This window comes from Mastigoproctus giganteus, chromosome 6 (genome assembly GCF_048544385.1).
Source record: "Mastigoproctus giganteus isolate SK-2022 chromosome 6, ASM4854438v1, whole genome shotgun sequence".
Classification (NCBI taxonomy): Eukaryota; Metazoa; Arthropoda; class Arachnida; order Uropygi; family Thelyphonidae; genus Mastigoproctus; species Mastigoproctus giganteus.
This window is the reverse complement of record NC_143580.1, coordinates 69,413,421-69,426,690: the sequence shown is the minus strand read 5'-3', so window position 1 is coordinate 69,426,690 and position 13,270 is coordinate 69,413,421. Positions and strand designations below refer to the sequence as shown.

The window sequence follows — 13,270 nt, the reverse complement described above, 5'->3', positions numbered from 1 at the left end:
AGTAGCCAAACTGAACTCGTCTCAACAATTGTCCTCACTCATATGTTCACCCGCCCACCAGATCCAGCTAGGCGATTGACTTATCTTTATATTTCCCAGTTTTTTCTCCATTTATCGATTGGTCTGTTTTGGACAACCCTGAAATAGTGACCATTTTCCTGTAATGCAAGGTCTGGCAACAAACTTCCCGGACTGGTGCAACAAAAAAAAAAAAAAAAAAAAAAAAAAACAAAGTTGAAGGCACTCAAAAATGGTTTTATTTTTATTAAAAGTAAATCACCTTATTGAATGCACTTATCACACCGTTCTAGATGCTTTTGAAAAGAGTCAGCGAAGGGGTCCAAAGAGATGATGTTCAATTTGGCGTTTACGTGTTTCTTTATGTCCTCAACGTCCTGAAATCTCATTCTTTTTAGGGCAGTTTTCACTTAGGGGAAGAGGCAGAAGTACGCTGGTGCTAGATCGGGAGAGTAGAGTGGATGGTTGATCTGTACAATGCCATGTTTGGCCAGAAATTTCTTCATAGCAAGTACACAATTTGGGGGGAGGGGGTACATTGTCGTGCAAAAAGAACCAGCTGACTTTCTCTCGAAATTCCGGCCTTACTAGGGAAATGTTCTTCAATAGTCTTTGAAGCAGCCGTACGTAGAACGCAGCAATGACCACCTTCCACTTCAGTTATGCATTCCTTGTGAATCACAACTTGTTTGTCAAGAAACATGATCAGTTTCGTCTTGACCCTAGATTTCTGCAAAAGAAACTTTTTGGGCTTGGTGATGATTTTGAAGACCACTGCATGCTCTGACGCTTCTTCTATGGGTCGTAATAAAACACCCAAAGCGCATCTCCAGTGAAAATACAATCAACGAAATTTGGATGGTCTTGACAAACCTGGATGAAGTCTTCGCATGACGACACTTTTCGTTGCTTCTTTCTGAGGCTGGGCAGCACAAATTTTTCACAGACCTTACTTTCCCTAAATCTTCATGCAGAATTTGAAGAATCGTTTCGTTCTTCATATTCAACTCATCAGCCATCACTCTGAGGGTCAAACGACGATCTCTTTCCACAATTTGCCGAACGAACTTTTGTGACTCTGTCCTCAATTAGAGAGGTCGATGGACGCTCAGCACGTCCATTTTTGAACTGCTTATACCTTTTAAACATACTAGTACGACTTAATGTTTCATTACTATAAGACATCTTTAACATTTCATACGTTACCGTTGCAAATTTTCTGTTTAATGCAAAATTTAATATTCATATATTCATTCCTTGCTCCATTGCAAAACCACGACACAGAACATTAACTCTACTTAATGAAACTGGTTATTACTTTCAACCCGAGAGCCTATTAGTCAATCTTTGTACCACAATCTGTTGAAGGAATTTTGAACTACAACATTCCACTTCCGTTTATTTTTAAACTCATCGAATATTACTGCTACAGCACTAGCCCGGGAGGGAACTTTATTGCACACACCTCGTACCCTCAAAATGATTAAGAATGACGTAAACTCGACAATACCAACTTGCCCGAATAATATAAACAACTAGTTCATCTAGATGAAAGAAATATCAAAATCCTCTCAACCGATTTGGCAGCTATATGACTTATCAGATAATAACAGCCGTTGAATACACAAAATATTTCGTTAGACTTCGTCATCACCCTAAGAGTTAGTGGGATGTTGGCTGTAGTACTGCAAAGAAAGAAGGGAAAATTCCCTGTAATACTGTTGGTGAAACATCCCACAACTACTAATTTAATCCCTTACAAGAAGGTAAGAGCTAAAGCTTGATTCGTGACAAAAGTAAGACGGAAGCAGTACGGGTTTTTACACCACAACCATTAACAGTTCCACTGACGGGTTGATCAGCTTGTAAAAAGATCAGAGTACCTTAGACAATTTGGAAATTAGACAAAAAAAAAAAACAAAAATGGCTACCGATTCTGCCCCCCCCTCAAATAAAAATCTAGGAAGCGCATCATTAAATCTAGATCCCGATTTATGATTTTGTCCTCATCAAATCCCTTCTGGTCACCCTCTGTTGCAGAAAATCGGACCGCATTAATGCAGCATCAAAACCATAATCAACTCATCAGATAGGAATCCCAGGGGGTGACTGCACCATTTTTAATGCCTAAAATGTTGTTGATTTGATCTCGCTTCTCTTTAAGATTCCGTACACTGAATTTGGATGTTTTATTATATTGACATAAAAAAACTAACAAATTTTCTAATCAGACAGAAATTCGAACAATGAATACCTAGTAATATAAGATCAAATAAAAAAAAAGAAAGTCTCTCTTGCCGAATCTGTATTGAACATACATGTGTTAGTCACAGCTACATCCTCACAAAAGATAACCCTCCATAAAGCTGAAATTGTCAAACCCAAGACACAGTTCGTTATTCAATAATAGACTGCCAATCAGTCAAAAAGAGCGACGGTGGAATTTTCATGACTCTTTAAGACCACAGCATATAACAGACAGAACTTATTACCTTCTTAGAAGTAATAAATATCGGATTACTTTATGGTATATTCTCCATAAGGAACCCATATATCTTATACCATCTGTTACCGGTGTATTATGGCCATAGTTGCTAATGAGACATCAAATCTGCAACAGTTATTAATTCACCTAACAGAAGATGAATTGATAATTAATAATTTCGATTGTCTCATTTGGACTTAAAAAGAGCAAAATATTTCTAAATCCTTCTAATTTCAATCTTATATTAAAACAAAAATGTATGTACACAGTATAAAGCATGAACATAGTTGTAATAATAAAATTCGCAGGTGTCAATTGAAACATGTTACAACTGTCCTCGAGAGGATTTTTTGCAGGTGTCAGTTGAAACGTGTTACAACTCTCATCGAGAGGATTCTGTGCAGGTGTCAGTTGGGACATGTTACAACTGTCCCCGATAAGATGCTCTTCATGTATCAGTCGAAACATGTTACAACTGTCCCCGATAAGGTGCTCTTCATGTATCAGTTGAAACATGTTACAACTCTCCCCCAGAAGATGCTCTTCCGGTATCAATTGAAACATGTTGCAACTGACTCCATTTGCATTGTTACAACTGTCCCCGAGAAGTTTTCAAATATGAAGAGAAAAAGAACATCTTCTTTCTGAAAAATTAACTTGTTGGAAGTTCGGTTTCGCTTTCAAATAATAAATGTGAAATAATACGGGAAAAAAAAATTATCGCTTCGCTTATTTTCCTATAAAATATTTGAACAGTTTAGTGATAAATGGAACATCTTTCACCAAAACACATTTCCAAACGTACATTTTATTAAGGTTTTCGAAATGTGAATATTTGATGTTTGCATTTGTCAATATTTAAATTTATTGATGTTTTGATCCAAGGCCTGGTTTCAACGCCCCTTACACGTACACAATAACCCCGGTTATTGCGCTTGCATGAAAAAGTTCTTCGCTCACAACTGTGCAGTTTTATATTTTTCGTAAAAGTAAATAAATCGATACAAAAAAGTGCCTTCAATTCTCGAAGAAAGATGCTGACTTGCAGCGAAAGATGGTCGAGTTTTCCACTTAATCCACGCAGTATTTCACATCCCTCTGATTTCTAATTAGCATCCTTGTGTGCACAAGTAACCAATTGGCTGGTAACTCGATGCAGTTATTAGTTTAACTTATTCAGAGTTTTTTTGCTCTGCCATTTGCTGCAATCACATTTCGTACGTCAGTAAATTTTGCCGGCTGACACTTGGCTTGCGCGCGCTTCTGGTGTTTACTTCATATCTCCAAAGCAAAACACTTTTCTTACAAAAGGGACTCGGTGTTTGCTTTCATCCGAAACAGTCTAATTGATTACTTCGCATTGAACGAAACAGAAGAGATAAAAAAAAAGAAAGACACTTAAAATATAATTGCGCATTAATCTCCCCTTCGCTGATCATACTGCGGAGAATTAAATGTTCTAAAAATAGTTCAAAAGAAGTGGGAGAGAATCGGCTACACACGAGAGAGAGAAAGATTAATATTAAAACAATCCCCGCGTCTCTCCTTTCTTTTTCAAGTACGTTGGCATCTTAGTACTGCATTTAAGAGATAATGAGTTCCATCTTAGCATACTTTTCTTTTGTTGCTGCCTTTCATATTTAATACTGACCTTTACTTATACAGACACTTTAAGAATTGTTTAGTGAACATAATTAATAAGGAAGCCGTTTTGTGTACACTGTCTCACAGATTTAAGCCATCTGCGTTAGATGATGAATAGCCAGAGGCGATATCAGTGTGACTTCATGCACGAGGTATTTAAATGAGCAGCGTTTATATATATAAAAAAAGGAAGTCACAAAGCGTTACCTTCTGTGCCGTACAGTGGCATCGACTAATTTCCAGAGAGATGCGATTGTTAGTGAAATGAAAAATAATAGTCACTTATGGCCAGATCAAGGCTGTAGGAAGAATGTGAAACAACCCGTCAAATCCCAGCCATGGTATTCTTGCTAATGTTTGCATGCCTGCAGTGAGGAACATGTTGAAGAGCAATGTTTCCAGGCCTAACTGTTTTTTTAGCTTTCCACGTAGCTCAGTGCATTGAACTGAACTAACTGTGGTCCTTTCTGCTGCTTGAGGGTCTGTCTGAACTCAGGAAATATCCGCCGTTTCAATCTACCTCATTATGAGTTGGGACGTTTCTAGCAGCAACAAGTTGTTTCAAAACACTGATTTCGAGATGGTTGGTGGCTGTCGGGTAACTTTATTTAGCCATCACAGGATCCACTATTCGGTGTTGAGGAATTTCGAACAGATTATACATGAAAACTGGAGTAATGCACCGTTGAGTACCTTGGTGTTATTTCTGCGGTTAAATTTCTGTTTGATGTTCCGTAGTCCTGCTGATATTTTGACTTTTGCTTCCTTAAAGTGCTGGAGAAATATAAGATTCGAATCCCAGACGAGCCCAAGGTCTTTATGGGATTTGACATTTTGAGTTTGGACGTTATTGATTTTGATTGTTATGTTAGTTGAGTTGACATACTGTGGTTAATTTCGAGGCCAGTTGAGTTTAAATAGATTTGCAATTCATCTAATAATTGGGTAGGCTCTCTAGCTTTCGTGGGAACTTGATTTAGGTCATCTATTTATTAATTACGTTTATGTCCCCACCCTCTGTAGAGATTTCATTGGAATGTAAAATGTGGACCACGCATTACCGGAAATTTTAGGAAGTTCAAACGCAATTTGGACTTCAGGGAATTGCTTAAAAATGCTCTCTCTCTATCTAAGAAAGACGTCTTCGTCCATAGCAAAGTTATGCCAACGACTCTATTGAATCCTTTTGCCTTCTTTGAGTCATTAGGAACAAATGCCCAATATGTTTCTCCTTTTCTCTGCCTGTTTTGAAGGTCCGAAAGTGACAGATTTTTGCCATCCTCGGAATGATTTCTGTTTCTTGACGAAAGTAAAATTCCACATCTTGGTTGTACCAATAATATGTCCTTGATGAGAGCCGGATATTTTTTTACAAAGCCTTCAACAGCAGTTCTGTAAGCTCATATATTATTGCGCAGATAGTTTGCTCAATATTGAGTGAAAACGTACTGTTCCAGCCAACTGTTGTGAGGTTATTGACTATGAGCAGTCGCCTTGCATGAATATGGTTCATACAATTGCCACCTGGTGACGATTGTATGAACCAAGAAGCATGACTTTTTTTTTTTTTTCTCCATTGTCCCTCGTAGCTTTCATCCATTTCACCTTATTACCACCACCGGCATGCAAAATTTATAGTTTACCTACTCTATTAAAAAAAAAATAAATAATAATAATTTTAAATAATTATTGAAACTATTAATAGTCAAGAACACTTGTTGCCATTACCAGTTATTATCCTGACGAGATGAATAATATTACATATAACCAATAGCATATTGTTTGATCGCACGCCAGGTCAATGAACGATCGGTTCATTTTATGTAAAGAAACAGCATTCGTGGCCGCTACATTTTTCCGGTTTTCGAATGCGTATATGGAATAGGCAGAATCTTAGGGGATGAAACGACACCTAGCGGCTTCCACAATGCGGTTCAGCCAGTTATATTTCAAAGAAACCTACCGAAATAGTTTATAAAAATGTAATTAATTTGAATAATTAAAAACACCAAAAATAAATATTAATAATTGTGTCTTTCTTTGGATTGTCTGGAGTTGCATTAATTCGTTTAAATACCAATGCATCAAGCTTAACTAAAGTGCCACAGAAAACGGTATTCGATACGCTTCCATGTCACTCTTTTCATCTATGAGTAACTTCATGGGCAAACTGATCTGAATATCATGAAATGACGTTTGAAATGAAGGTACATTCCAGCAGAAAATTTATTTAATTGTGAACAGGAGGAAACGAAATTAACTTTCTCAATTAATCTCGAACAAATGGAATTAAAACCCCTTTTAAGAATTGATTAAAAATTTAAGTGGATCGTTATTATCAATAAAGGATGACTTATAACAGTTATTGTACCCATCGACTCGCAGCTGATGAATGTTTTAAAGTTTAATGAATTGATAGTTTCATTTCCTTGGTGACTGACACGATTGGTTGCTCACGTAACCGATGTATTGCGATGGCCCTTGGAATATCTTTGGGTGCCAGTGTTTCCTCTCGCGATTGGACAAAAAAATCGTATTAATTAAATGTATCCGTAAGTGGAAAGCTAAAGGGAAAAAAAAGTATAGGTTTTTTTTATAAGGGAAAAAACCTTGGCTCCACTGATGTTTATGTTGTGAATAAACACTAAAACAAATGGAACTAAACGAAAATCCGTTTTAATTAGTAGTCCTTTCAATTAATTGTTTAAGATGGGATTATGGTGTGGCGGTGAACAACGAGACTGTTGGTACTGAGGTAGAGGCAGTTTTTTTTGTTCGCTACTGTACATATGGAGGTTTCCATTAGTCTTTTATTTTGCTATAAAGAGTAAGGGTTCCGTTACAAGTAGATTTGAATATCGGTGTGGAGTAGAATACCGATGGGACAAATTTTTAAAATAAATAATTAAAATTTGAGTTTAATTAAAATTCTGAAACATTCCTATTCAAATTATTACAATTTTTTTTTCTAAAATATGAAGGAATAATTCAATTGTATGCTGCTCAGAAATGTATAAATTATTATTAGTCAATATTCATAAATAAAAATGTCATTGACTATACACTAACCTCCCAAAATATTGGGATTCTGTTCCCATTTAGGAAATGGAGCGAAAAAGATGAACACAAAGTAGAAATAGGTTCAAAGCAATAGCAGAGATATCAGAAACAGCCAAGATGATTCGCGAAATGATTTTTGTGGAATTTTTCAATTGATTCAATCGTAGGATGCCTGTGAGCAACTATATGTTCGATACATACTCATTTTTGGGGTAGTTAGATTGAAATAATTGGCATTAATTCTTATCTTTAGTTGATAACTGTCAGAAGGGCATGCTCCCAATTTTTCACGAGCTCCTGGAAAATCTTAGAATTTTCTCCATAGCGAGATGAATTATTTGATAAATTAGTTGAAAATTTATCAAGGAGCAGTTCTTCTTCCGATATAAACTTACTGATTATTCAGAATAATTATATCCCTAGCTAATTTGGCGTAGGAATCAACCGAGTGTTGATTCCTGAGATAATAAAACTCACGTTGTGAAGCATGGAAGATTTTCTTTTCCAAAAAACATTAACTTACTTGGAGGAAAGATTCTGCCACAAAAGTCACGTTCTTAAATCCATTATCAAGATAGATTTTGCAACTAACGTTAAGGGATTATTTTGTCGGACTTCCCTTACACTCTTTCAAGTTTAAAAGCAGCATGATTAGAGGGGGATTTTTCTACACGTTTAAATAAGAAGAGATCATTATATTAACAGAGTTTTTATGGTCACCCGAGATACCCTCGATGCGATATACCTCGAATAATTCGAGGTTTTATTCTGCATAAGAGAGAAACACACTTTTATGAATAAATTAACGTTTCGGATTTTGTCAGAACTTCATCAGAGGTTGGTGAATGATCATACATTGTTTTTATTACAATTTCTCTTCAGATGTTTAAATTTTAAATAGCTGTAACGCCTAACCTTCTTGTAATAGCCAAGAACCTTGAAGAATAATCCTTAAGACTTGAGAATCAAGGATCTTATCAAGGTACGCACAGACTTCGTATATTTGTATACGGAAACCAGTCAATTCCCCATCGAACGCAGGCCAGGATTGCCATTTATATTCTGTGCGCGATGATCTATAGTTCTCCAATTTCGGAACTGGAAATCGTCAATGTAACCTTATACTCCGTTTCATCATTCTTAAACTACTGTATTCTTATGATCTTTCATCGCCTTGCCAATATTCCGTTGAATCTCACCCCCGTTTGACGACCGGAATCTTCTTATAGGCGAAAAGAGTATCGACGACAAAGAAAAAGAGCAAGAGAAAGAAAAAAAAAAGAAGGCAAAAAAATAAAAAGACTTCGAAGAAATGGGGCCCCAAATGTTTCCCTCACTTCATCACGGTGTCAGAGTGAATAATGGTGCTTGGATTCATCAATGTGGATAATTCACACATCCACATCGGTCGCCTGGAATGATGGAAAATGATAAATCACGTGCCACTTCCGAACAGATAAACGCTTCCGAACGCTCTACGGATCTGTTAGGTCATTGCTGTGCACGTCCTATTGCCTGAAGAGTGGGAAAAGTAAAGGGACATCTTTGGATTTATTTGATCGGCTTCTTGGAGTTACACGGCTTAAAAGTACGTTTCGGAGCATTAAGGAGACATCTATTGTGATGGACGTCACAATAATGCCTTTTCTCCCAAACTTAGGGACGGACGTAGGAAGGGGTGGAATAAAGAATAGATGGGATACATAAATAACCGGTCCGTTTTATTTTTAAGGTGTTCAGAATCTTCTTGGTTTTCATCCTTTTGTTACTTTTCCATTGTTTCATCAACCTCCTTCAGAGACCGGATTAACGAGACGTCTTTTCTTGAGACCGGGACGCAGCGCGTGTAAACGGATGTGGCATTAAAATGGAGGGATTATTTAAATTGGTTAAGCCTGTGAATAATTATTGCCTCCTTTTATCTTTCTATCAGGGGATTGCGCTTTTTTATTTTCGTTTTATTCACATCTTCAGTCCCTGTTAGCGATATTTTTGCATTATGCATGAGTGACCCTCTTAATACTGCTAATAATTCTAATCCCCTATTAATATTCACCGAATTATGTGCCAAAATCTCCCGCAGGGGCGTCTTCAGTGCATTACTCGCACCAAAGGGTGTACATAACTCTCATTTTTCTACTGGCGTACAACGGATATCAGCTACCCGTTTATTATAAACAACAGGACATTAATTTTCAGACATGCGTAATGTGAGTTATGTATCGTTGGAACCTGAAAAATGTTTAGCCGGCAGTGTTCAGTAAAGAAGGGATGGACGAGTATATAAAAAAAAAAAAGCATCATGATGGAGCTCCAGTTTCATCTTTTGTTCCTCTTTCGTTCGCTAATAAATGACCTTGAGAATGTCTTAAGGCGTCAGCTGTATGCGTCACTTATTAATCAAGAATTGTTCTTAATTATTGCAGGTAGCGTATAAAGAAGAAAATTAGTTAGTTAATAGACGCAGCGCGTTAACAAATAACAATATTCACGATTTATAACTAAAAAAAGGAAAAAGAAACTACTATTATGTGCCAACCGAGAATATTTCGTTTCTGCGCATCCGCCATTTTGTTAATTCATTCATCCAAACAGCGCATAGCAACAAACAATGTCCAGTGCTACAGTTACAATATATATGTATGAATATAAAAATAATAATTACTCAATTTTTATTGGCCTGATTTTAACTTCATCAATGCCAAATTATAAGAATTGTTGTTATAGGAGTTGTTATAGGAGAAAATAATTGGTGTTAAATGGATCATTTGATTGGAATAATACAAGAACAAATATGTATTAACTAAATCAGTTTAACTAAATCAAGAACACGTATGAGTTACGCCTTTTTTTAAACTTTACTTTTCGCTTAAATGGTTTTTTTTTTTAAAGCTTGTGATCAGCTTTATAAATCCTGCTTATCTACCTTAGCTGAGGAGGATTCAACACAACAAGAGGATATTTGCTGCATGAGACATTAATTCAAGTTCTTCCCACATAAGGAAAAATTAATTAGATCGCATAAAAAAGTAATTACAATTTTGCAGCATTAAAACTGCTGAGTTGGAAGTTACGATATTTTAAGAACCAGCAAAATGGAGACTAAAAAAAAGTAATTGTAGGAATGTAACCTGGCATGAACTCCAGGGCTGTACTTCTGTGAGAGTGCTCCACAAACCGTGCTAGTGTAGGAATGAAAAAAACAAGATCAAAGGAATGAATGTACACACGAAAGAAATAAAATTTCGTGGTACAAATATCAAAAATAAAACGACATTACGAAGAAGTGAGTTTACCTAAGTACGCAATTTGAATCTGTGATGGAAAAGGCAGCTGTCCCTTTTTTCCCTCGTTCGCACTCATATATATGAAATGTATTTCTATCACACTTCACACGTCTTTTTGAATTTATGCAAAGACTTACGTACTTTGGGCCATTTCTTTCCCAGTTTTTTACCTCCACTCGTATTTGCATCTTTGCTTTCTTTCGTTCACCCTTACATCCGCGTCTCTCATTTATTTTTCGACTAAAGAGAGTGAAAAACAAGATCGACAAAAAAAAAAAAAAAAGCGACGTAGTGCAGGTAGAGTATTAGCATGTCGCAAGTTCGAACATATACAGCACTACAAATACTCAGTGCGGGAATTTATACCCTGTTGACTCTTCGTGGAAAGAAACGAGTAATTGTTAGACATTTAGACTACAGACCTCATAAACAGCTTATAAAAGAGGTGGATAAGGCAAAAAACATTAATTCGTTCACTGGCCCTAAAAATAAGTTTCAGAAAACGCCTCATAGGGCAGTTGCCCTTTATAAAGCATACTCCTGCACGCAGGTAACTAATCTTCTGTAATACCTTACTATTTTAACGATATCGAATCGTATTAACTACCAAAGTGTATAACTATTAGTCCAAGGAAAATAATTAATAGTTATAATAATAGTTAATTATTTAACTATTATTCGAAGGAAAATAATTACTTATAAGAATTCTACTAGCGATACTTAATATTTAACTATTATTCTTTTATTTTCAAAAGAATACTTATTATTATACGTCGAAATGAATCATGTTAATGAGATTATTAGTGCTGCGCATTGCTCTTTTTATGAAAGGAAGAGAAAATGTCAGCTGCTCAGTTATTAGAAGGCGGGTCACGTGAATACTTCTCTTAGATTTAATGAATGGCTAAAATTTTCTGACAGATGCTCAGTCTGTTTCGATGGAGAAAGATATCTCCTTAAGGTGTTTCATTCCCGCTGTCTCAAGTTTATGGATAACAAAAAACAAAATTCAGTTATCACCACAGCTTCCACTAAATTGGTTCTTTGTTTTTTTTTTCTTCCACTTCCCCATCTTTTCTTTTTTTTTTTTTTCGGTTCTCTAAGAGGGACGTGAGCTACCTTTCAATGAGAGACAACAAGTGTTCCCGAACGGTACCATCATAATCACGGACGTTACCAGGGAAACAGAAGAAGGCTCCTACGTTTGCATCGCCTCCAATAAGCAGAAGGAAGCTGCCAGAAGGGATGTATACGTCAAGGTAACAAGTAAGTTGCAATATTTTGGTGTTTCTTTAGCCATTTTTCCCTTTGTATGTTTAATTTTTGAATGTTATAATTCAGTTATGATTGGGCTTCGTAGTTTACAAGAAAGTTGAATCCCACAAGAACTAAAAATGTTCAAAATAACCACCGGAATGCAACTTAAATCATTTCTGTCAGTGGTTCAAATAAAAAATGCACGCCTTTTGTTCATTTACCATTTCCTCCCGAAAAAACTTGACACATTCAGTTGACAGAAGCCTCACTAAGTTTGGTGATGTCGAGACTCCCAAAAATCGATGCCTGGTCTGCTTTCAAGCGGTCGCACTTTAATTGGCTCGTTATTTTATTTTATTTATTTTTTTTTTTCAACAAACAAAGGCAATGTTTCAGACTTTCTTCCAGCCCAACCATTAAATCCATCTAATTGCACCATCTGAATGTGGACTGTTATCGTGTGACGTCATCCCAGATGGAGACCAATTGTTTGGCCACTTAGTTCACCTCACCATCCAATCTTATTAAGGTTTAAAAGTGCTTACGTGTTTCGTATGTACTCTGGAACTTTATGGAATGGTGTACAATTCATATATGATCTTTATTATTTTTAATTAACAAATATATATATAGTTTTGGCTTCTTTAACAATCACAATTTAGGACAAATGTTACTTCTCAACAGCGCTCGTACCGTCGCTGGTATTCTTGCTACAGGATGCGAACCTGTGCCTCGTATTTGCGAGTGTCATTTTGCGATTGCCCGACGTGCTTCCAAGATCGCTGTGCCGTTGCCGAGGTAACCATTGGAAGGCTGATTGACGGGCCATTAACAGTCGATATCGAACTTCACCAACCACCCTCGCAGGAGAATTGATCACGCACTTTTCTTGCAGAGAATTTCTGAGCCACACATACGGGAGACATTCTGTGTAGCAATCATACACGGAGAACTCGCGATTTCGGATTCTGTGGTAATCTCAGGTGTGCGATTTGAGTGGCTTTGCAATCACAGTTCGTGCGATGATCGCGGCGGGCAGCCCACATATATTTCTTTATATGTCATCGCAATCTCTTCGGTTAACGCTCTTCGGCACTTGGTCTCCGTGATGGTAGTGGTAAGAGGGGAACATTTGTGTTCGCCTGCCACCATTAATGAATAATCAAAGACATCAGTCACTTTTAGAGAAAAATTCTATTGTCGAAATGGGCGCTTATTTGGTTTCGTTTCTTGCTTTTCTCTTCTTTATCTAGAACTGTCTTTATCTCTATACTAAAGTTATTCCCTAGCGTGTCGAAACCTTTGTTGCCAAGTCACGAAAAAAAAAGATAAAGGCCTCTGAATAAATTTACGTTTAATAACTTAAATTTAGGAGATATTGCACTTAAGTAAAGTTACCCAAACTTACAGGCCCCTACTTTTTGAATACATTACATAGAGATAGCGATGTGTCTTATTAAAAACAAAAGTTTATAAATTACATAGTAGCATGCCATCGTATAAAAGGATCCAGTAAATA

At 36.6% G+C, this 13,270-nt stretch overlaps 1 protein-coding gene across 1 annotated transcript in view; it reads left to right on the top strand.

Moving 5' to 3' along the window:
• Positions 1–13,270, top strand: part of LOC150084397 (cell adhesion molecule Dscam1-like) — a 304,173-nt gene that overhangs the window by 209,144 nt on the left and 81,759 nt on the right. The window contains exon 8 of the mRNA XM_090375203.1: positions 11,599–11,760. Coding sequence (XP_090231329.1) covers positions 11,599–11,760 — 162 coding nt within the window. The remainder of the gene's footprint in view (positions 1–11,598; positions 11,761–13,270) is intronic.